The 24,133-nt window shown below is 36.6% G+C and overlaps 1 protein-coding gene across 1 annotated transcript in view; it reads left to right on the top strand.

The window, feature by feature from the left end:
* CABCOCO1 (ciliary associated calcium binding coiled-coil 1) overlaps positions 1–14,766 on the top strand; it is a 127,246-nt gene extending 112,480 nt beyond the window's left edge. Inside the window, exons 6-8 of the mRNA XM_028124018.1 lie at positions 8,411–8,533; positions 8,941–9,081; positions 14,692–14,766. Of these exons, the coding sequence (XP_027979819.1) occupies positions 8,411–8,533; positions 8,941–9,081; positions 14,692–14,766 (339 nt within the window). The remainder of the gene's footprint in view (positions 1–8,410; positions 8,534–8,940; positions 9,082–14,691) is intronic.
* Positions 14,767–24,133: the final 9,367 nt, after the last annotated feature.

Raw genomic sequence — 24,133 nt, 5'->3', positions numbered from 1 at the left:
CAGAACGCCAGGGACACAAGAGTAATCAACGGCAGTTTTCTCAGAAGCACGAAAATCCTGCCCTGCTGATCAAAGAAGAATGACTACTGCACTTAAAGAACCAGTTAGTAGAGATTTTAAAAGGAGGGCTGGGGGAGGGATGGTGGAGGGAGCTAGGCTGAGGGGGAAATATTTATAACTGTGACAACATGTTTCCTTGTAATAATTTATGAGCCCACTGGGGAAAAAGGAAACACACAAACTATGAATAAAATATCCAAAATGTAAACATCATGCCTTCTGTGAATTTTCTTTAGTTAAAAATTAAAGTTGAGGTTGACTAAAGTAAATGACTACATTTTCGTGGTCTCTTATTTCCTTGATGCTAAGGGTTACCAACTGATTTACAACTTCCTGTGTTGTTTTTTAATCTATATTTGCCAGCACATTTTTAATGTCAGATTACTTAAAATAGACATCTTGGTTCTAAGAGGTCAGGAATAATAATATTATGTTGACTGCTCTAAATACTTCATAGCACTCTACAAACATTCTAGTTTGGCCTAAAAAAAAAAAGCTTTATATTTCTAAATGAAATTAATTTCAATATAGTTCTTAGAATTTTTTTTGTTTTGGAGGGTTTTTTTTTTTGCTTCCAACGGATGATAACTTCAGGACTGAAGTGCAAGTCAATTAGTATGCTTTGAAGTTAAGTAAATTACATGGATAGCTTTATCCAAATAGTTTCAGTCTCCTCTTACTCAGGTAATTTAAGCTGTGAAAATAACAGGAAGTCCGTGAAAAGAGAAAGACTAGAACCGAAGACTTAGGGTTCCTTCATTTACCGTAGTTTCTCTTCTATTCATTATGACTTATTGTCTCGGATGATTTCTGCAAATTCCAGGTACTTGTTCAAAAAGAGTATTCACAAATATGAAGGCCATGAAATAATTTCATCTTCATAGAAGCTATCATAAGATATAATTAGAATGCAACATATGTAAAATCAATTTTTTAAATTTATATTTGAAAATTCAACACTGGCTTTCCGCAAAGATAATTGCATAACTCATCTTTATCATGCTGACTAATTTACAGATACTGATACTTAATTCTTGAAACAGGAGATAATTTAGAGTATTTCCTCCATTTTAAATATTAAAAACCATCAAGATTTAAATAGAATGCCAAGATGAAGCCAAAACGCATTTATCCATGATCAGAACTGTTTGAAATACTTTACACTGAGTTCAAGGATATGCCTTTTAGAGTGTAACTTAGTAAGCTAAACAAATATACTCTTGAGTGGCTTTTTAAAAATATCTTGGATCTCTCTCCCACTCCCCCTGCTTGTGTTCCCTCTCTCGCTGTGTCTTTCTCTGTCAAATAAATAAATAAAATCTTTAAAAAAAATATTTGAAAAGCATTAATTATTTTCCAATTATTTATGATAGAACCAACTGTACTTTCCCTCTCTCACCCTGAGGAAGTTGCAAGATAAGGTCAATCTAGGAACCAAAAGTACAATATTGAACTTAGCAGTTTCAAGAGCTCTGGTGTTTCAATTTTCACAAGAAGGACACGCAAAAAATGTGTCTTATAGGCCCTAACTCCTTACTTTTGACGACATCTGTTAAAGGGAATCTTTTGGAAGTGAACTCAGTCTGGACAACCACAGACCACACTGGATGCTGAAAAACGAAAGGTGAAAAAAGTGATAAATTGGGTGGGGAAGGGTGGAGGAGCAGCTTTTTCTAATTTTGAAAGTTAGATGTAAACATTCTCCTTTTCTAAATACGTGGTTTGCCTCAGTCCCGATCGTGCCGCAGAACAACTAACTATGTCATGTTCTCTAGGTCTCCAGAGAGAAGTTATTTGGGTCCAAGGAATTCTTCAAATAAGATGACATTGGATTTATATTTGGTAATTTAAAGGCTGTGACTATATGAAAACAGGGTGATGGCGTGCCCTTATAAACAAACTCTTCTGCATTAGCTGGACTCTTGGGGCAATGTTAACAATTTCATATAGAAATAGCATGGACGGTATTCTCAATATGGCTACTCTACTCTGTCTTCCAGTGCTGGCATTAGAAAGATGATCCTTTCAATAATAACAGTAATTATAAATAATAATAATAATACACCTTTGGGTTTAATAATAGTTTCCCTTTGAAGAACTCCCAGAATTTTCATCCACATTATCTAATTTATGCTTGAAACAATCCAATGAAGTAGCCAGGTAGCAATTATCATTATCCTACTCTTACAGATAAACAAACTGAGGCCTAGGGATTTTCTTAGCATCACACAATTAGGAACAGAGCCAAGTCTAAAGCCTATAATTCAGTGGTCTTTCTTCCAGATTATTGCCATCTTTAGAAAATATCTGGGTATCTGAAGAACTGTTCTATCCCTCAGGAAATGTTTACACCAGAGACAGATCAAAACATCTTTTCCTTCTAAATCGCATTTATACTACAAGAAGGTGCTTTTTTTTTCAAATTCATTAGAGAGGATTTTGTTGTCTGAGGTCATTAAGATAGGAGTACTCAGATTTCTTTTCAAATTGTAATGTTGGCCTTAAGCAGAACCACACTTGGAAATACTAAAGATGTCTAAAATATTCTGGAATTGGTTTCTTTTGTTATTTCACTTTTTAAAAAAATTTCAAGCCCAGGTTAAACAAGATCAAATCAAGAGATATAAATAAAAATGGGCACAAGGTGTTAACTCAAGTGTCCTAGCCAGACTGCAATTTGGTTTACTGTGGGCCTGCCAACTTAAATTCCTCCTTGCCACTTCAGCTGGAATGGGTAGTCTTCATTTCCTGTCCTAACTTGTCCTGTGTCAAAGGTCATTGTTGAGGTGAGCAGCATGTGGATCTGGTGGTCTCAAAGCTCTGTTAAGTTATAGATGTTCAAACTGCCAGTATGTTGTGGATAAAAATAGAAGTTGTTATTAGATGTCTATTCATACCCTGCAGAAGCCTGGCAACATTTTGAACCTTTTCAAAATGTAAATACTGCATATTAAGCACAGGAAAGAAAATTAATATGCTGCATTTGCAAATTTATTTCCAAGTCAAAAATGCAAAGGGGGAGGAGGACTGTTGTAGCAGAATTGACATTCTACATTTATGGGGTATATTAAGAAGTCTGTAATGGCCTGAACACAAAAGAAAACACTTTAGAAATGGATTAATTGAAGTTTCTCTGATAATCTGAGCTTTTGAATTTCCTCTCTTTTGATTTTAAATTTATGGCCTCAGTATGACATTACCAGAGTTTATTGCATTTTGCAGGTGGCATTCATGTGTTGTTACTTTTTGTGTAGTATATTGTGGGCAATGGGTTACAATTTTTGTTAAAAATTTCCAGAACCACACATGTACCTCTTCATTAGACTTGCAAATGAGTAATGCCTTTTTCAAGGGGAGAAAATAGTTAAAACATTACAGGAATTTTTGTGCCTTTTTTCCTTAGTTAGTATTGGGAAATGTTTGCAATAAAGTTTGCTTTTTGAAACTTTCACATTTTGTAGTGAGTTTTGATTTACATATGAAGTCATCATCTGACAATTTGAAACAAATGTCTTTTTAAAGCATACCAGTTTTTTGTATGTATTTCTATCACTCCAAAAAAGTTTTAACAGATTTATCTTGCTTTCTGCCATTCAAAACAGTGGAAAGTTGTCATTTCAATGGCATTTTTTAATATCTTGAATATTTTAATAATTGGATTTAATCATTTAGTAATTGCCACCTTGATCATAGATTTCGTCAGTACAACCATAACCCACAAATCCATCCACCATTTTTTCCAAAGAAAAACAATAAAAAAATAAGTAACAAAAAAAACATTTAAAATACAACACAATAACAAAAACAGTAAGCCAGAGTTTGTACTATCAATAACACTAACACATAAAATAGAAAAAGAAAGCATGAAGTAACACAATTTTCAGATATAATTTTTATACTTCTTCTCAGACACAGTAAGATCTGAAGCAGATTCTAATTCCTATAAGCATTCTTCAAACCTACACTGACCTTGTACTTAGTTCCAGGAGGACTCAAAATTCCTATCACTTATTCCCATGATAGATGTCCATTTTATATTGAATATGTAACATCTTAAAAGTATTCTAGTGATTTCATTTGGCTTGTAAAGATCTTGGATTTTTTAAAACCTACATAATGTTTCAGTGATGAAATTTTGTACTTACGAGTATTAAATTATACCAAAAAGCCATTTACTTGATATTCTTTAAATACCATAGCACAATTCAACTAAAGCTCAGATTGTAAACCATCTTAAATAACACTAATGCAGTGTGCACGTAATGAACAATATAGCCAACTTAAGTTAATTTTCATGTAACAGATAACATCTGGGGGAAATGTATATTGGTAAGTTATGCAAAACTAATTTTCTAGCGACCACATCTGTAGAAGTTATTTATTGTATGTGCACTTAACAGTCCATTATTCTGTTTAGAAATCTATTCTCTTCTTTATTAGAGCTTTTAATGTACTCACCTTGGTTCAAATGGTCTGCTCATTATCAGAAAAAATATAAATGGCATTCACATGGAACAACATGATTGTTTTTATTATATCCATTTGTGTGCAAGCATTCAAAAATGGCAAGAGAAACACATTTATTGCTTTACATTCAAAGTAATATTTAGGGGGTATTTGAAAGTCAAGCAAAACCAATCATTTGGCCAAATGGATGTATGTGTATAATCAGAAACTCCTGATTTTTAATCTCAGCATTAGGCCTCAGGCAAGTCACTTAAAGTCTTTTCCTTTGTTTCCTGATCTAAAGATTATGGGTGCTATTCTCTTAGAGAAGAAGAAAGGGTACTTGCTAAATCAGGGTACGAAATAGGAGTATTTTTTTAATAAACATACTTGATCCTTTTTCTGTTTTTATTTTCCTAGGTTTAAGAGGTAACATATTAGACTTTTGAGGAAAAAAATATGAGACAATTACAATGCTACAGGAATGTATAAAAATAGTTATAAAACTAGCTTTATTTAATTTGCCTCAACTATTCATAGACTTGAGGAAATTATAACGTTCTTTCAGAAAATCTAACTTAATAAAGCTGACCATGTCTTTCTGTTTTAAATAGATTTTATTACAGAACCAGTGATGTTGTAAAACATGAGGTTTTGTTAAAAAAAAATACAAAGGCCTAATTGTATTTTTTCAAGAAAGTATTGCATCAGACGGTTTCATTTAAACATATTTGCTGGCTCTGTGCTCTCACCACAATTACTGATTCTAATTTTCCTTAAACTTGTTTTTTAAAAAGATTACTTAATGGGGGGAAAATTCACTATGATGCTTCTGGTGCTAGGTTTATTTCAAACTATATATCTGACAGTATGCCTTCTTATTATTAATGAGATGACTTTATATTTACCCCCCTCTGAAATTGGGACATTTCTTTCCTTCGTAGTATCTTAGTAACAAAGCCAAATGTAACTCTCTGTGAAAGAGAAAAATGTAGCTATGATCTGGTTCACTGATAGTATGCAAAACACTCTGAAGAAATTCTCACCCCCAGTTTTTGTGCAGGAATTAAATCAGATGAATACCTGTATGAGCTATGAGCTATATTCATAAAAATCAAGCAAAAGAGATTCTTGGGATAAACAGGAGTTTCACTCCACCAAAAAAATAATAATAATAATAACGTGGGGCTGGGAGTAGTCCAAGTTCCCGAGTATGTGCCCAGTACACACATACGCATACATACACACACACCCAATGCCAAAGACCAGGAAAACTGGATAGTTGGCAAGTAGTTCAGATGAGCCTTGTAAAGAAATGTGGACCACAGAGGTGTGAGGGACAAAACTTGCACACAAATATCTGCTTGCACTCACGTGTATGATCCGATGGAAGAAAGGGCACAAGTGGAGGCGGGGGGAATTGGCTACCACCAGGCTGCAGAGGCCATCTGCTGAGAACTTCCACCAAGGGCTCAGAAACAATTTGCAGAAAGAGCCTGTGTGCAGAAAAGCAGAGCTGCAAGACAAATTTGGCAAGGGCAACAAAATAAAATTCTGCTTCATTAAAAGAAATATTTTACCTTGAAGTTTTGCTCATGCTTTCTTTCTCTGGGTCTACAGTAAACGCAGTAAACCCTATTGGGTTCTTTTCTCTCTGCTTTCCAATGGCTAACTCACCGCCACTTCCCCCAAATTCCTATTCCTCACCCTCTGTGAAAGTCTATACCACTCAGTATATGCCTCATCATCTGCCCTCGTCTCTAGATTCTCACGTGCAGCTTATTTATTTTACTGATAATGTTGCAAAGGACACTAAATTATATTTAGCTGTTTCATTTTCTTAGCTTGGTAAAATAAAGAGCAATATAAGTTGTGGGAGGATGAAAAACAAGCATGATGAAAAAAGGTACAAATAATTTTGTGGGAAGAAAAAAATGTTTGTATGTCCCATTTAGGGGAAAAAATGACTTATGAATATGATGACAGAAAAGAATTGTTCTTATATATATATATATTTTAGATTCTATTTTGATTAACATTTAGTCAACTTAAGAAGAATAATCTGGAATGATGTCACCTAACAGAATAGAGATTAAGTGATTAATAATAATCAATAATTTCCAAGTATGGCAACATGATGACATGGATATTGAAAACTGCACAGGACGAGAAGTTGGCACAGCAGGGTTTAACTCCCAGCCCGGGCACTAAGTGATGATTTGACCTTAAGCCAACCATTTAATCGCTTGGTTTCCAAATTGCCTTTACTACAGAGTTCTAAAACTTCAGTTCTTCTCTATATTTATACTAAGCAGCAGCTTCCTATAAAATCGAATTAAAGTTAACAATATGAATTCAATGCAAATACACTGGGACAACCAAGAAATAGCTTGAGCTTTCAAGACATTCCCAAGCCTATCTAAATAAAAAAACATTTGAATACTAATAATACTAATAAGTATTCAAACGATGAAACATTACAACCTATAAGTTGTAATGATCACATGTTCAACAGGTAAGTTAACTTGAAATATTGTGAAGAAGTTAGAAGGGAATGGATGATGATTTCAGGTTTTTCCAAGTCCTGTAGGATGGTAATTAACTGGTGATTTTATGCATTTCCAGAGTTTTGTCTTTAAACATATATGTTCAGGGGCTGTCTTTGTCAGCACATGGTGGGTGGCTTCACCTCTGGGCCTCAAAAGAAAGCTCACTGTATAAATGAGAACATCAATATACCGATGTACAGTGAGGAATGTAATAGGCGTGAAGATCAAAGCACTGAACTGGGTACGTCTTTATAGATCAATGGAGATGGGAAGTCAAATTATGATCAAGATGTTGCTTGTTAAACACAGAATCAGAACAAAAGGAACTAATTAAGTGATTCAGATGTTTGCCTTAATCAGTACCCTCCTCTCTTTCTCACCTTCAAGTCACGGTGGGATGGACACTGCTTAAGTTGACTTCTTTGACTCCTGTTTCTTCATTTCCAGTGTTGACCAACCATCACCCTCCCTCAGATTTGCACACTTGCTACAAAATTCTGAAGTGCTCACAGTGAGGTCTTGCCTCACCCTCTGTATTTTTGGTTGGTTTTACAGATCTCCTCTCTGATTCATAGTGCACTGGCTTTATGCATTAACCTTCAGAGTCTTTATTGTCCTCATCACCAAGTTCTTGGTGGCCACTTTTCCATTGCCCCCAAGAATGGCCACACTCTGCTGAGTAACACTGATCACGATTAGGCTGTTGGTGAATGTTTTAAGCACACAAACCCTGCCAGAACTGGAGAAGGTATACAGAGGATCTAAAGCACGATCTCTACCTACAGAGAGTTTGTAGGCAACAGGAAGGGAACACTGACACATAAAACAATTAAAGATCAAGACAGTATAAAATGAAGTCCTTTATACACAAACAATGAATCATGGAACACCACATCAAAAACTAATGATGTAATGTATGGTGATTAACATAACAATAAAAATTTTTAAAAAATGAAGTCCTAAGCCACATAGTATAGAAAAAGAATAAGACAGTGGGAAGAATAAAATGCTAATTATCAGATACAGAGATACAGAGAGCAAAAAGCAATAGAGAACCTAAGAGGGCAGTGGTGTCAAGAATTTAGAGGAAATAGCACTTAAAATATAATAGACTTGGCACTATATATATGCATATGCACACTTATATAAAAATTATATGCACATTAATTATACATAATTATATATTATCATATAATTTTAATTAATTTAATTGATAATAGGTTGTATGATATATGTTATATAATATGTGCTGTGTATTATATACTATATATTCATTACAATATAGAGAGGGAAATGAATGAATTGGCCGAAATTGTGGTTAGTCACCATGATACAGCTCTTTTCTTCCCCTCCAGCAAGTGTTAGAGGTTGTCAAGTCTTCAGGTGGTCTCTTCCCGGATCCTCTAGAAGAAGGAATCTCATTTGATACTTATTCAACATTCATAGAGCCACCCCCAACATTGGATACAGAAATGAAGGTAGGTTTCTTTCTGTCTCTTAATTCACCTTGTCTCAGCATTTTATTCTCTATGGGCAGGAGGGAAAAAACTAAATGCTCTTCCATTTTCTTACCCTCTGATTTTTTCCAGCTCAATATAAATATTTCTTTTAGGGTTGACTCGCTGGTGGGCCAGCTGAGGATGGCTCAGCAATTTCAATCTCTCCACTTCCACTCTCCTCAAAGTAAGCACTGATTAGCAGCACCATGGCTTGATCTGTCCTGATGCTCATGAATAACAGAAATGCAAGATAACATCCAATCAAAACCTTCTTTCAGATCAACATCATTCCTTGTAGAAAAGTACCCAGGGGAAGTTTTAGGTTACATATAAATCACTGAACATTCCAGAAGTCACTTGAGTGTTCTTTATTTTTAATATTCCAGGGATTGGATCAAGAACAAGGCCCTGATGAATCCCAGTCAGAAGCCAACACTTCCGATGTGGATCCTTTAGTGGGTTTCACCATCAAAGATATAAAAGCAGTTCTGGATCAAGTCACAGATGATATTTTAATCGGCATTCAGGTAGTCAGCCTTGATAGCATGCTCACTTACTTTATTCTTACTGGTTAATTAGCCAACCTGAGCCTTAATGTCTGTAAACGCTACCCACACTCTGCCAGCAAGAGTGATGCTTATGATGGAGGACTTCAATTTCACATCTCCCCGTAATTCACAGTTGAGTCATCTAAGACTCAGTAAGATCACAAAACAGGTTCCCCAACAGCACCTAGAGTGGGGTGTGTTGCCAGTTTCCACAATCATCCATCATCAAAACCCAAAATGTGAAACGGTAAAAACTGCGTGCCCATCATACTGTAAACATGGCTCATGCAAGAGTAAATGGAGTACCTTTCTAACAGCAAACACGGAAGATCAACCATAATTCTTAGGTAAGTCTCCTCACCAAATTTCTAAAGAGAGGCCTTCAAATCCTTGAACTCCCTCTCAGAGAGTTTGTTCCTTTTTACGTACCACTAATAGCTAAGCAATGTACACCAAAGGCTGCATGGAAATGGTGATGGGACAGCCATCCCGGGCAACTGCCACTCATGGATCAGTCAGATTAACTTTATGTCTAACCTTTTTTTCCTGTCAAAACAAAACAAAACAAAAACCCATCTCTACCTCAACACAAAGACTTGCATCATTTTTCAGGCAAAATGGTTAAGTGAATTGCCTATTTTAAGAAGATTTACGATTTTTTATAGAAATGATCATGAATCAATAGAACAACATACTACATGTTTAAAATATTAATGCATCTCAGGGAAAGATTTAATTGTTATCTGAACATGAGATGATATATAAAAAACACACTATATTAAAAACTAATTTAGAAAGAGCAAAAGATTAGCTTGGCGTAAGCATACCTTGTTACTTGTCTAATCATCAAACTTTAATGCATTATTTACATGAACATTTAATGATTTGATACCAACAGAATCAGCCAAAGTCCTCAGCTTAATAAGGGGTGTTTAGTGTTTACCAGAAATAGTGGTAGAACACGTTTTACACAAAGCTTTATTGTTAACAATCCCATGAATGTAATAACTGGTTACTGTGTGGAAGGGCAGAGTGCAGTTGAATTAAACTGAGTTCAGAACATATCTCCTTTTTAGATTTGATAACATTTCATCTAAATATAGTTTATGTATAATCATGGCCCTGGGCTCCTTTGCCAACCTGCAGCTCTGAAATTATGGCTGAGGAACTACTAGACAGTAATAGAATTGTTTGCAGGCTCCCAAAATTGAAAACATCTTTACCAAGGCCATGTTCCATGTACTGAGCAGTATATTCTTAACTGTTCATTGAATATTTTTTTTTTTTACTGTTAGAGTTTGCAACATTTATACCACTACTCTATAACAGAAAGAATATGATTGTTGTATATGTGTGTTATTGTCCCTTTGGCCTAAAGCCAACCTTGCTGCACCTGGAAGTTTATTAGCTGGTTCGTCTAAATGCAATCAGACATAGAAAGGACTTGGACCAGAGGTGGGAGATGCAGATCCTTTAGGTGCCGCAATCATTTCCATTTCAAGTGGATTCATGGACATTAGTCTGGGCCAAATTACTGCCAATCTTTCAATAAAATGGCTTGATGATGTGGATTTATACAATGTTTCAAGTTCTAGCAACCCCTTTATGTCTTTTCTCTCAATAATCCTGGTAAACTACATGAGAATGAGCCAGGCACTTCCCTGATAAATAAATTGAAAAATGATAGACACAGAAAGATTAAATCATTTATCCAGCGTTTCCAGGGTCAGAAACTGTTGAAAGACCCTGAATGGGACCTATGACCTGGATTCTCGTTCTAATCCCAGTGTTATCCACAAAAACCACACAACCTCTAATATCACGACCACACTACTTTGGACTTTAATACTCCGGTGGTATGGCACGATTTCAGTGTTTATCCTTGTGTCTTGGTCAGGTCCCAAGTTTAATTACTCTCTGCCTACCTAAATTTTTTCCCCTGTTTTAGATAGGTAAGTTATTTTCCCCTTCTAAACCCTGTCTTCCAATGTTGCTGGCTCTTGAAACTGCAGCATCCCTGTTCAAAGGTAGCCACATGTCAGTGGTCAGTGTAGGAACACACTGACTTGCTGTAGAAACATTTAATGAATTAGTTTTTGCAAGATGTTTTCAATTTTCCAATAGTTTTTTTTTCTCCTTTATTTGAGAGCCATGCTGTTATTACAATTTTTGGAGGAAAAGGCAGTAGAGAATTCATGTTTTGAATACAGATTTTTAGAGCTCCTTCTCCAGTGTGGTTTCAGGCATTTTTCCCTTTCTATAATTCAGAAATTTCAGAGAATGTAGTGTGAATCTTTAAATTTTTTATGTTAATCCACTTACTTTCCCATTGACGAACTTTATAGTTCTAGAGATTTATTAAGAATGAAGTTATCTTGGCCCTGAGATGTTAATTAAAATTATACTGAATAGAGCAAACATTTTAGGCTTATATAGTTTAGGTATTTTAATTTTAAAGATACATTCAAAATGAAATTATTTTGGCCCTGAGTTGTATAATAAAATTGTACCCAATGGAGCAAACTTTAATATATTTAAAGAATTACGTTTCAGAAAAATATGAATACTAACACTAAATTCTTACATTAAATGCTGGCTGTTGGCCCTAAGCAACAGGGTAAAATAATGTAAAAACCTTGAGGGAAGTTTGCCATCTTAGGACGATAGGTATTTTTAGGTCAACTTGAATTTCCAGGTTAGAAAAGCTAAGTGGGAGAACACCTCAAGGTAGTCGTCAGTGAGAGGCTATTGAGCCCAGGTCATGAGTTTTCCATTCTTCCCTTAAAGGCAATAGAAGCTTGTCCTATGCTAGTGGTTGGTGGGATAGCTAATCAGCTTAGCAGTGTTCCGAGGAATAACAAGGAGATATGGTAGACTAATGACAACCTCGTTCTTGACCAGAGCAGGAGGCTTTTCGTCCAGGCTCTGCTGGTCGGGCCTGAACCGAAGTACTGATCACCATAGGCTAGAGATCTGAAATGTAGCTCTCCTCTGTCAGCACACAACGCTATTTGGCATGCACCTCACCCTCATGAACCTCCTCCCCCAAGCCCACACCTGTGTCAATGAATTTTGTTTCAGTGAAATACCAGAAAGGTCTCCCAAGTTAATGTGCAAACACTGGTGACACCATGAAACAGAAGCTGGTAGATGATAGTACCTGTGTCCTTAGTTGAAAGAAAGGAAATTATTAGTGGACATTGAACACATTAATTGAAAGTGGGAAGAGTTAACTGTTTAGTTAGAGTGGTGCTTCTCAATCCTTTGGAATTGTGACAAGATTATTTCTTCAAACCATTTCAATTCTTATACGGTCTAATAGGGTGCACGCCAGAAAGAAGCAAGAGTAACGTATTTTAAAAATCTTTCACAAGGCCATACTACTGAAATATAACACTGGTGAATATATCAGAAAATTAAGAGTTGGAATTATGAATTTAAAAGTCAGCATATGGGGCGCCTGGGTGGCTCAGTCGTTAAGCGTCTGCCTTCGGCTCAGGTGATGATCCCAGGGTCCTGGGATCGAGCCCCGCATCGGGCTCCCTGCTCAGTGGGAAGCCTGCTTTTCCCTCTCCCACTCCCCCTGCTTGTGTTCCCTCTCTCTCACTGTGTCTCTCTCTTTCAAATAAATAAATAAAATCTTAAAAAAAAATTTTAAAAAGTTAGCATATAATGTTAACATACTTAATTTTTAATTACTTAATTTTTCAGATAAGAACTAATCCCCAGGGTGCCTGGGTGGCTCAGTTGGTTAAGCGACTGCCTTCGGCTCAGGTCATGATCCCAGAGTCCCGGGATCGAGTCCCACATCAGGCTCCCTGCTCAGCGGAGGGTCTGCTTCTTCCTCTGACCCTACCCCCTCTTGGGCTCTCTCTCTCTCTCTCTCTCTCAAATAAATAAATAAAATCTTTAAAAAAAAAAAAAAAAGAAGAACTAATCCCCAAAGTGGCTCAGTGACTTGTCCAAGGCTACATAACTAAATTAATCCCTATGTCTCCGTCTCCTAGACCAATGTTCTTTCCACATCTACTAAAACCATGACAAAGGAGATTAGTGATTCCTGAAAAATGACAGGGTTCATTTGTAACCTGGAGGACCATGTTCATTCTTCTTTGCCTCCTCCACCCAACCACCAAGAAAGGAAAAATGAAAAAAATGAGATGCCAGAGGCCAGAGCTTCATCTAGGGCTTGATAAAACTTGAGCCAGGGGCACCTGGGTGACTCAGTTGGTTAAGCATTGTACTCTTGATTTCAGCTCAGGTTAGGATCTCAGGGTGGTGAGATGGAGCCCCACGTCAGGTCTACGCTCAGTGGGTGGTCTGTTTGAGATTCTCTCCCTCTCCCTCTGCCCCACCTTACACATGCATGCTCTCTCTCTCTAAAATAAATAAATCTTTAAAAAATAACAATGAAAAAAAGCTTGAATCAAAAAGATGGGTACTCACATAAGGATCCAGAATTGTTGACACCAGTGTGATCTTTTCAGAAATATTGATTCTTACCATTAAGGTGAAACAAAATCTCATCAGATAAGGTAACCAGGGTGTACACTTCAAAACTATCTATTACAATTACACTCATAAATAAACAAATAAGAATGAAAATTTATATGTAGCCCAAAACAGTATTTGATTTTTTAAATTTATTCTGTATAAATTGAAATAACAGAAGTTTCTCAAAATACAGTTACCCCGAAGACATCAAATTATGTTATAGATGTTAACATTCTAAACTTCAAATTGCTTATTAATAGTTATGTGTATAAACTACTCCTCATACACTCGTAAACGTTTTTTAAATCACCTAAACAAAACACCAGTTTTGCCACATCGTTCACCACTGGCTTCTCTATACATAATTTTATTACCCATCATGAAAAAAAGGAAGACATTTCCGGGACTACTAATGTTCAGATAATGTGGAAGGGTTTCTGGAATTGTGCGGGTAGCAGTGTCAGCCCACAGAATATCACTGCCAGAGGCTAAATGCTATCACAGCTGCAGCAAACACTAAAACCTGTCAGCAATCACATACTTTTTTCTACCCAAACTATACCACAAAGTGGCATAATTCCAAGAGTTATAATGTCTGATGAATATTCTTAATTATGAGAATTGTTCTAATTGTGAGATTATTTGTGTTGTGATTTCACAACAGAAGCTTTCTGAGATCCCATTTAGAATGTATTACACAGGAGACAAAAACATCATTGCAAAGGGTTGGGGGGGACACAAAACACCGCACTAACTGAGACCAGAGCAGTTATTCTGATTCGGTGCTTATTGGTAAAGTCTGTCTGAAAATACAGATAAATTATCCTATCTTCCAACACAAGGCTATGTGAAAAATGGCTGTCCAAATACCACTTCCTGTTCATAGCAGCCATGCTATACATCGGGAATGTGCAGAGAAATATGATAAAGTGTTATCACATCACTACAGGCTGAAACACGGCTCTGTCTGCAAAACAGGAAGGTGTGTGAGGGATAATGTCTGTCTTCAGGCACTATAGTATGTCAAAACCACAAAGACAATGTGCAGCAAAAGATAGCTCCATCATAACCACTTTTTTATGATTGTCTTCACAGACCGAGATAAACGAAAAGCTGCAAATACAGGAAGAGGCCTTTAATGCACGAATAGAAAAATTGAAAAAAGCCTGAGGACTCAGTACAAGGAGAGTCATGCTAAACTTCACAGAAACAAACACAACCAGCCAGAATAGTAGACTCTCCAGAGCAGCATATCTCCTTCATTTCATTGGGAGAGGAAAACCAAGCCTTACATTTTATTATCCTAACTAATTAGAAAAGTATTGGCCCCCCTTTTGCTATCTCCTGTCCCGTAACAGCCTCCGAATTTATGGCACTAAGTGTAATAAGAACATTTTGTATACAAGAGTTTGGAGAATTATATATAAAAATACAATTACTTTTACGATACTCCTTTGACATTTTGACTAATAAATGCTATTCATCTTCAGGGAGAGTGAAGTCAACTTTTTTAAATAAGGAAAAATAATAATAATTTTATCCATATTGACCCAGTGAGTTGCCACATTACTGGAGCCCTGTGAACAGATACCACACTGCCAAGGATAAAACTTGCTAACAATAGCAATTAAAATGCATATACTATGGTTCCCCCCCCACCTTAAATCACTTGGTTTTCTTATTTAAATGTTTCAGTGTGAAACTAATTTTCTGAAATTATATAATGCAGTTTGAAGCACTTTAATTTATTCTGTACTGTATTTGTTATTTCTAATCTTGCTACTCTCCCAGGAGAATACATGACCTATATAAAAAGAAGCAATGTATAAATGGTTATTAAAGACCAACCTATATATAGATTGTAAAAATCTTAAATACAAATCAAACTCACAGAGCTCTTAAAATTAACCATTATATTGCAGTAGAATGATTGAAAACATCTCAAGCCTTTAAATACCTTTATTAAAATATGATTTTAGAAGAAAAATATCTATTTGCCAACTGATTGTTTCAGGTTGGATAAATTAAATTAATTACTAGCTAGGTCCTTTCCAAATTTCTTAACTTCAGAGTATTTGAGAATGGAGAGCATCACTAGGAAGGGGAGAGTTCCTTCCAGAAGTTTCCAGTTTAGGGGTGCCTGAGTGGCTCAGTCGGTTAAGCGTCTGCCTTCGGCTCAGGTCATGATCTCAGAGTCCTGAGATCAAGTCTCACATCAGGCTCCCTTCTTAGACTGCTTCTCCCTCACCTTCTGCCTGCCGTTCCCCCTGCTTGTACTCTCTCTCTCTCTCTCTCTCTCTGATAAATAAATAAATAAAATATTTTTCTTTTCAATTTGAGTTGATAAAAGAATATACATACTCAGTTAAAGACAACAACAACAAAGTGTAGACAAATGAAAAATAAATTTCACCAAAGCTGGGTACCCCCATTTCTCTCCCCATGAGGCAACCATGGCTTCCAGTAAATTCTTTTTTTTTAAGACTTTATTTATTTATTTGACAGAGAGAGAAAGAGAGCACAAGCAGGGGGAGCTTCAGAGGGAGAGGGAGAAGCAGACTCCCCACTGAGCAAGGAGCCCGATGTGGGGCTCAATCCCAGGACCCTAGGATCATGTCCTGAGCCGAAGGCAGCCATTCAACTGAGTGAGTCAGCCAGGCACCCCCCAGTAAATTCTTGGAGAAGTATTTTTTATCCATTTAAATAATTGGATGCTTGTATAGAGTGATCTTTTTTTTTTTTTTAAAAGATCTTTACATTGCTCTTTCATCAAATATTTTGGAGATAATTCCCTATCAGTGCATTTTAATGACCATACAGTATTTCATTTTATCAATTCCATAACTTTTTTAACTAGTCTTATTGATGAACTTTTTATTGCTTCCAGTAATTTACTATCACAATGCTACATTGCCATTTTTATGAACATGTATGATTATACCTGTAGGATGAATTCTAGGAAGGGAAATTTCTAGGTCAAATTTAGTGCCTTTCAAAGATATTTCACCAACAGTGAAATGAGAATGCCTATGTCTCTCTACATTGTTACCAACAACAAGCATTGGTCAACTTTTTATCTTTGGTATTCTGATAAGTAGAACATAATGTCACGCTGTTGTGTTAATTTGCTTTTATCTTCTTACTCCATACAGATTGAGCAACGTTCATATGTTTATAAACAAATGCGTGTGTATGTGTGTGTGTGTGTGTGTGTGTGTGTGTGGTTAATCCTCCTAATAACCCTAAGGCAGAGAAAGAAGGTATTATTAGCCTCATGTATGATAGTACCTGTTAGGGAGCCTGAAGCTTAGGGAAATTATTAACTTGAACCAAGTTGCACAATTAGTAATTGATGGATCAGGGCTTTAAACCCAGGTCTGACCTATTTTATAGATGAGGAAACTGGAACACAGAAAAATTTTAGGTACTTTTCCCATGATCGCACAGCCAGTAAGTGGTAGAAACAGGTTTTGAACTTAGGTCTCTATGATCGTAAAACCCACATTCTTCACCTTTATCTTCATTGAGCTATCTCATTGTCAATATGAAACAAAGTGAAAACTGGCCTTTCTTTTTTGTTATTAGTTATAATAAAGGAACACACTATTGTTAGCATATTAAGTATTTAGAAAAGTTATGCAAGAAAGGAAAGTATAACTCAGCTCCTTTCATTCATTCATTTATTCATTATCCAGTATGTAGCATTGAGTACCTACTATGTACCAGGGCATTGAGTAGGGAGCCAAACAGACATGGTCTCTGCCCTAATAATCTAGTAGGGGAAATAGTTAATACTAACTGTGATAAGGACAAGCTTTGGGGAATTATGAGAATATTGAACAAAGGAGTCTGGGAGGTCACAACATGTCCCACTGGTTTTGACATTTGGGCTAGGAACTGAGGGGTACCTAGAATTAACTAGACAGAAGAAGGTGAAAGAAGAGGAAATTCAGACAGTGCAAAGTCCCTGGGACACAAGGAGAGGCTGAACAATTTAGACACAGTCAGAGCTCTCGCAGGGTCCCATAGACCACATTACAGAATTTCATTTTTAAGCTAATAGCAATGGAAAATTGTTGATAATTTTAAAGAGCAATTGACATCAGATTCGTATTTTTTAAAATGTCATTTCCCTGGTGCTAGGACTTTTATCCATGGAGACAAGGAAAATAGTATTTTCATAAAAGGATTCCTACTTCTAATGATGCTAAGCTCTACTTAGCAATTCCTACGAGTGAGGGAAATAAAGAAAAATTTTGACTTTTTAAAGTCATAGGGTTCACCTACTCGAAGCAGTCTTTGACACAGAGGCAGCCTTCTGAAGAACCAATTAAAAACCAATACCAACCTATTAGACAAGCAGCACTCTTTCTCTTAGCATCCACAGTAAGATATCTTTCTTCCATCTGCAGGAATAATTTGGGGCACTTTTTTTCCTCACCTCCATGATAAGTTTCAAAGGGAAGATATATTCATTATGTTATGAACAAGCCACAGACTGCCACAATTTCAGGTATTTGTAGGCACTGTTGCGCCTAAATATAGCTGTGGAGTCATTTTTCCAAAATCCGAATATAAAGCCCCTATTTCTATCCTCCATTTGATTGGAACCATTCAACCATCCTGGTAGATAATAAGTTTGCATGTTCTTAGATTGCATTTCATTATGCTTCAGTTCCCCTAGAGAATAAACGTGCTCCTTTTCCCAACAATTGTAGAGGAGAAATACTTCTGACATCTCAAATTTCAGAGAGCCTCAGGAAGACGTCCCTCTTCTGGACATCAAAGTCTTTTTTTTTTTTTTTCCTGGACATTGATTTGTTAAATAAGAGAAGTCAGTACTCCTTCGTGGCAGCCAAAATACCTATTAATTTAAGTTTCCCAAGCAAAAAGTAATCTAAGTCAAAATAATACCATCTTGTTGGAATTCAAATTCCAAGACAAAGAAAGAATACTAAAAATCTCTTTTGTTTTTAGGATCCCTCCTTTTTCCATGGAAGTACCAGCAGTGGAGATTGGCTTATCTTTCCTCTTAGTTAGAGTCACCAAAGAGTTTTGTGTTATTTTACTTAATTTTTAGCCTCAGAGAATGTTCAGTGCAGATGTCTCCAAGGGTCATTTGATGTTTGTTTGTTCTTTTGAATATATTTAGGGCACTTTCTAGCTAAGACAAAGAAAATAAGACAGATAAGGTCCTTGACTTGCTGGAGTTCATGGAATTGATAAAGTTTATAATCTAGAAGCAGATAATAAACAAGGGAAAAAATAAAAGTATCTTAGATAACAATAAATCATGCTAATAATTAATACAAAGCCATGGGATAGAAGGTTGCGGGGTGTGGGAGAGCTACTTTTACCTGCGGTGCTCTGAGAACTCTGCTTGGAAGGGGTGGCTTTTGAGCTGAGACAAGGGTAGGAGAAACCAGCCATGGGCCACACCAGGGAACATCTGTTCCAGGCAGTGAGGGTAGCAAGTAAAGTGACTTGCCAAGTAGAACCTCCGATCACACAAAGCAGCTCTCAGGGAAGACAGGTATACCCATGTCTCACTTCTGGGAGGTACCTGGCTGCTCTGCAACCTCAGACCCTCATATTCCGAATCTAGTACCTTTTCCACTCTGTCACGTTGCCATGGTCGTATTGCCTTATCTAAAAAAAAATACGTAATTATAACCACAAAATACTCATTGGGATAGCCCAAAACCCAAATAAGCCCATCTACTTAAAAGAAATCTTGGTCCAAATCTCTCTTGCAAAAGAATTTCAAACAAATTATGTAGATACTCTACTCCAAAAGGCAAGGAGCATAACTGCCATCATTATGTGTGGGCTATGCATAATGACTTCTTTCTAAGAATACAGTATGTAGAGAGTACCTTACAGTTAAGAGACCTGACAAATGCTACTTCCTCCATATAATCAATATCAACATCAATAGTCAAAAATCATGTCGATGGCATATACACTTGATATGAGTTGATGAAAATACTACTTTCCTCCCAAAAACCCATAACCCTGGACTAATCATGAGAAAAACATCAGGCAATTTCCAGTAGAAGAGCCTACAACATACCGGATCAGTAGTACTCAAAACCGTCAAGGTCAGGGTTGCCTGCTCAGTCAGTTAAGCGTCTGCCTTCGGCTCAGGTCATGATCCTGGAGTCCTGGGATTGAGCCCCAGATTGCATCAGGCTCCCTGCTCAGCAGGGAGTCTGTTTTCCTTCTCCCTCTGCCCCTCCCCCTCCATTCCTGCTCTGACTCTTGCTTTCTCTCTCAAATAAATAAATAAAATCTTTAAAAAAAAACCATTGAGGTCATCAAAAACAAGGAAAGTGTGAGAAAATGTCATAGCCAGAGGGAACTTAAGGACACATGACAACTAATAAAATGTGGAATCCTGGATGTGATTCTGAAACAGAAAAAGGGTATCTAAAGAAATACAAATATGAACTTTACTTAATAAAAATATATCAATATTGGTTCATTAATTGTACCAAATGTACCACACTAATGCAAGGCTAATAATAACAGTAATAATTCGTAATAATAGGAGAAACTGTGGGGAGGGAGGGAAACAGTATACTGGAAGTCTCTGTACTATCTGCTCTATTTTTCTGTATATCAAACTTTTAAAAAATCATGTATTAACTTAAAGAATCTCAGTCAAAACAAAATTAGAAGGAAAAATGCCCCTAGTTAAATTTCACCACTGTTGTAGTGACATCCCCTTCCTAGTGACACATGAAAAATCAGATATAGCCATCTTGCAAACTAGCAGGAAAAAGAAATGCTCATAAAGAAGATCAAACTGATATACCCCATTTTTAGAGAAATTGCAAACATCCTCAGTCTTGGGCCTAAACTTACCTTCTCAGTTCTGTGGTAGATTTTGATACTTTCTAAAAACGTGCATTACTCATAAAAGCAGAGTGTATAGGGTTCCTTTTAATACCCAACTCTGCAATATAACATATAATATGGTCTATCAGCTAACCTTCAATAAAGACATCAACCATTTATAGAATGGTCCCAGTCTCTCAAGCTGTTCTCAAAGAGGTCAATTTCCTCTAGATCCTACTAAGACTTCTCTCAGTGAGCATTCCTTGACTTATATAATATAGGCATAATATGGAAAATGCTGTTTTGAAATAGAGAGGAGATATTTGATAGATTAGATAGAAGAAACATAAGTGATATCCAACAACTTGAAATCGGGCATGGCAATGATCTCCTGCCATTATGTCACACACAGAAAAAGGCTAAAATAGCCTGGATATTAATCTTTTTATTGACTATCAATCTTAAAATCAAAAAAAGGGGGGGAAGCCCCTGTTCATATACCAATGAAATTTTATATGAATGCATTGTCAATACATGACCTTTCTAAAACCAACTTTTAAATTCAACCAGAATAAAAGTAATACGGTGCTCATCTTCCAACCCTAGACAGAAGTTAATCTTACAATGATCAACAAAATGTTTCTGCCTTTTATTTCCTTATCTTTTTCTGCATAATAACTGATACTATTATTTTTCATGAACTTTATCCAATCCCCTTTTCAGTTGTTACTGGGTTTCATGGGTTAGGATATAGTTAACATTTGTGCTGAAATTCAAAATGAAACAATAAGAAGTGTTCTCACTCTACCTTGCCAGATCCAGAACTTGTTGCATCTGCTTAAGAAATGTAACTGAGTTTGTTTCTCAGAGTCAAAAACTAATCATGTATTGTATAGTGACTAACATAACATAATAAAATAAAATTTAAGAAAATTTAAAAATTTAAAAAATTTAAAAAATGTTAAAGAAATGTAACTGAGTGACTGGACAAACATGATGACCCACAAGATTCAATTTCAAATAGTAGGACCACAGGACCATGGTGCTGAAGGTCTTGAACATCATCTAATTCAACCCTGTCACAATGAAGAAACTGAGCCCTGACAAGTGAAAACTTGGTGATCATAGTTAATTTGTGGCAGGACCCAAACTAGAATACAGATCATTCATTCATTCATTCAAGCCTGCTTATGTTCAACACATGTTTAGTATCTTCTGGGGGTAAGAAGTGACACTGAGCACATATAAGCTAAAACAGACATAACTGCTGACCTCGTGGAGTTTATAGTCTATCGGGAGAGGTAGATTTTAATCAGTCACACAAGCAATTATAAAAGCATGCTATTTAAAAAAAAAAAGATAAACTCCTGCAATGAGAGCTTATTTAGAGGATTATGAGCAAATCAAGGAAGGTTCCACTGGGAGAATCACATTTAAAAGATCAGTAGGCACTAATGAGGCAAAGAGGGGAGAAAAGAGTTCTCAGATCAAGGGAACAGCAAGTGCAAAGTTTCTGTGAAAAGAGAACACAGGAAGTAGAGACTGAAAAGCAGCGGGTGTGGCCTGGGCCTCAAAAGTGAGTGGGAGCATTTTCCCAATCTGAAAATGCTTAGGTAAGTGGAAATTGGATTATGGAGAGCCTTGTATGTCAGGATAAAGAGTTTTGTCTTTGTCCGAAATACAATGAGGAGTTATTGAAAGGTTTCAAGAGATTTGGAGGTGGTTGGTGAAGGACAAGCCCATTTGCGCTATGCCAAGATGATTCTAATTGCAGTAGGGAGAATGGAGAAGAGACCAGGGAGGATGGGGTCAGAAGCCGTCCACCAGAATCCACTCTCCCAGAATGGTAGGTCACCATTTCCCAGGTCACGTGGCAGTCGGATGTGACCATGTAACTAAGCTGCGGCCAGTGAAATGTGAACAGAAGTGAAGTGGGCTTCTTGGAGGGTGTTGCTCAAGACCAGACAACACCTCTCCTTGTTCTCTCTTCCGCCTTTCTGCTGGATGGCCATGAGGACAGTGACATTTTGAAGGTAATAGAGCAACTGTCTGCCTACGTTCCTAAATGCCCCCACCGCAGGAGACACTTCCCAACCTAGATCACGTGTCCAGACTGTCTCAAGAGGCAGAAATGAGCTACCACTTCTTAGGGTGATTTCATTCTGGGGTCTATCTGCTACAGCAATTTAGCGTGCACTTATTAACTCAGGGAATATGTCTGTCTGTGTTTGCGCATATGTACTATGTCTCATATGGGTCAATGTCTATAAACTGGGAAAACAACTAGCAAATTCATTAACTAGGGACCTGCTTTAGTTTTATTGCATAAGGTAATTACTTCTTAGTTTATATAAGCCCACGGCCCCTCCTAGACTGACATTCTATGAAATAATTGACTGAGCCTTACAAGTGTGATGAATTGCACACTCAGGAATTTCCCATGAGAGGACACACCTTAAACAGTTTCTAGTTTAAGCAAGGCCAGTAAATGTTTAAATATCTATGGTTAGTTAGGGATTATTCTACTATAATAAGAAAAGTATAAATAAGACTCTAAATTATTAATTTGCTAATAGCTTTTTCTTTCCGCCAAGGTTATTTCCTGAGCTGAAATACTCTTTAATTCCCTAAAAGTTATTTAGTAGGGCGCCTGGGTGGCTCAGTTGGTTAAGCGACTGCCTTCAGCTCAGGTCATGATCCTGGAGTCCCAGGATTGAGTCCCATATCGGGCTCTCTGCTCAGCAGGGAGTCTGCTTCTCCCTCTGCCCTTCCCCCTTCTCATGCTCTCTCTCTCATTCTCTCTCTCAAATAAATAAATAAATAAATAAATAAATAAATAAATAAATCTTTAAATCAATCAATCAATCAATCAATCAATAAAAGTTATTTACTAAATACTTCTACAGGAACCTCACTAAGGCCCACATTAGAGCAAATATTCATATGTTGGATGCTATCGATATTAACTATATTTATTCCTAAAAACCAATATGTGTTTCTGAAGTATTATTCTGGTTTGGATAGTCTACAAGTCAAAATAAAAGACACGCTCAGATCATAGACAGAGTTTGGAATAGAAAATTTGAGATTCTGTCAGAAAAAAAAGAATGGCTATTGGGCGGGCAACTCCGTGTCTACTCCATCTCCACAACACCTCATACTTCAGGATGTCCTACCATGCTTGGCATTTTCCAATTCCAAATTTAGAGAGACTGATAGATAAGAGAGAGAGAGAGAGATTTCCTCCTTTTCCAGGATTATACTGCTGGTGCTGATTATTATCTCTACGGGTGGGTGTGGTTTTTAAAATGTTTGCCATAGAAGAAGCTAAATCCATTCCAACGTGTCTATTAAAAATAGTTAGAAATTGTTGAAACCAAACCTTTTCAGCTCTTAAGGTACTGGATTCATATTGAATTATTATTACCATTTCCTTTCTGCTGAAATTTTGATGACATGGTCATCATTCATCCAACCAAGTGTGGCCATTTCAGATTCAGTTAAGTGTCTTTATTCAAGGTGTCCTCATAGGCTCCTTTATTTGTTAGAACTATTTCTAAATGAATAGCCAGATGAATCACCAGAGCATTGCAAAGCAAAACTCATGTGTCAGGACTAAACTGAGGAAACAGAACAAACAAAAAGATGAGGCAATTACAGACTTGGGAAATTGTTTATGGTATAATATTGAATAAAA

The sequence above is a fragment of the Eumetopias jubatus genome, unplaced genomic scaffold (assembly GCF_037043125.1).
Source record: "Eumetopias jubatus isolate StellerSeaLion01/CBP00866 unplaced genomic scaffold, mEumJub1_p1.0 scaffold_17, whole genome shotgun sequence".
NCBI lineage: Eukaryota > Metazoa > Chordata > Mammalia > Carnivora > Otariidae > Eumetopias > Eumetopias jubatus.
This window is presented reverse-complemented; position numbering and strand designations above follow the sequence as displayed.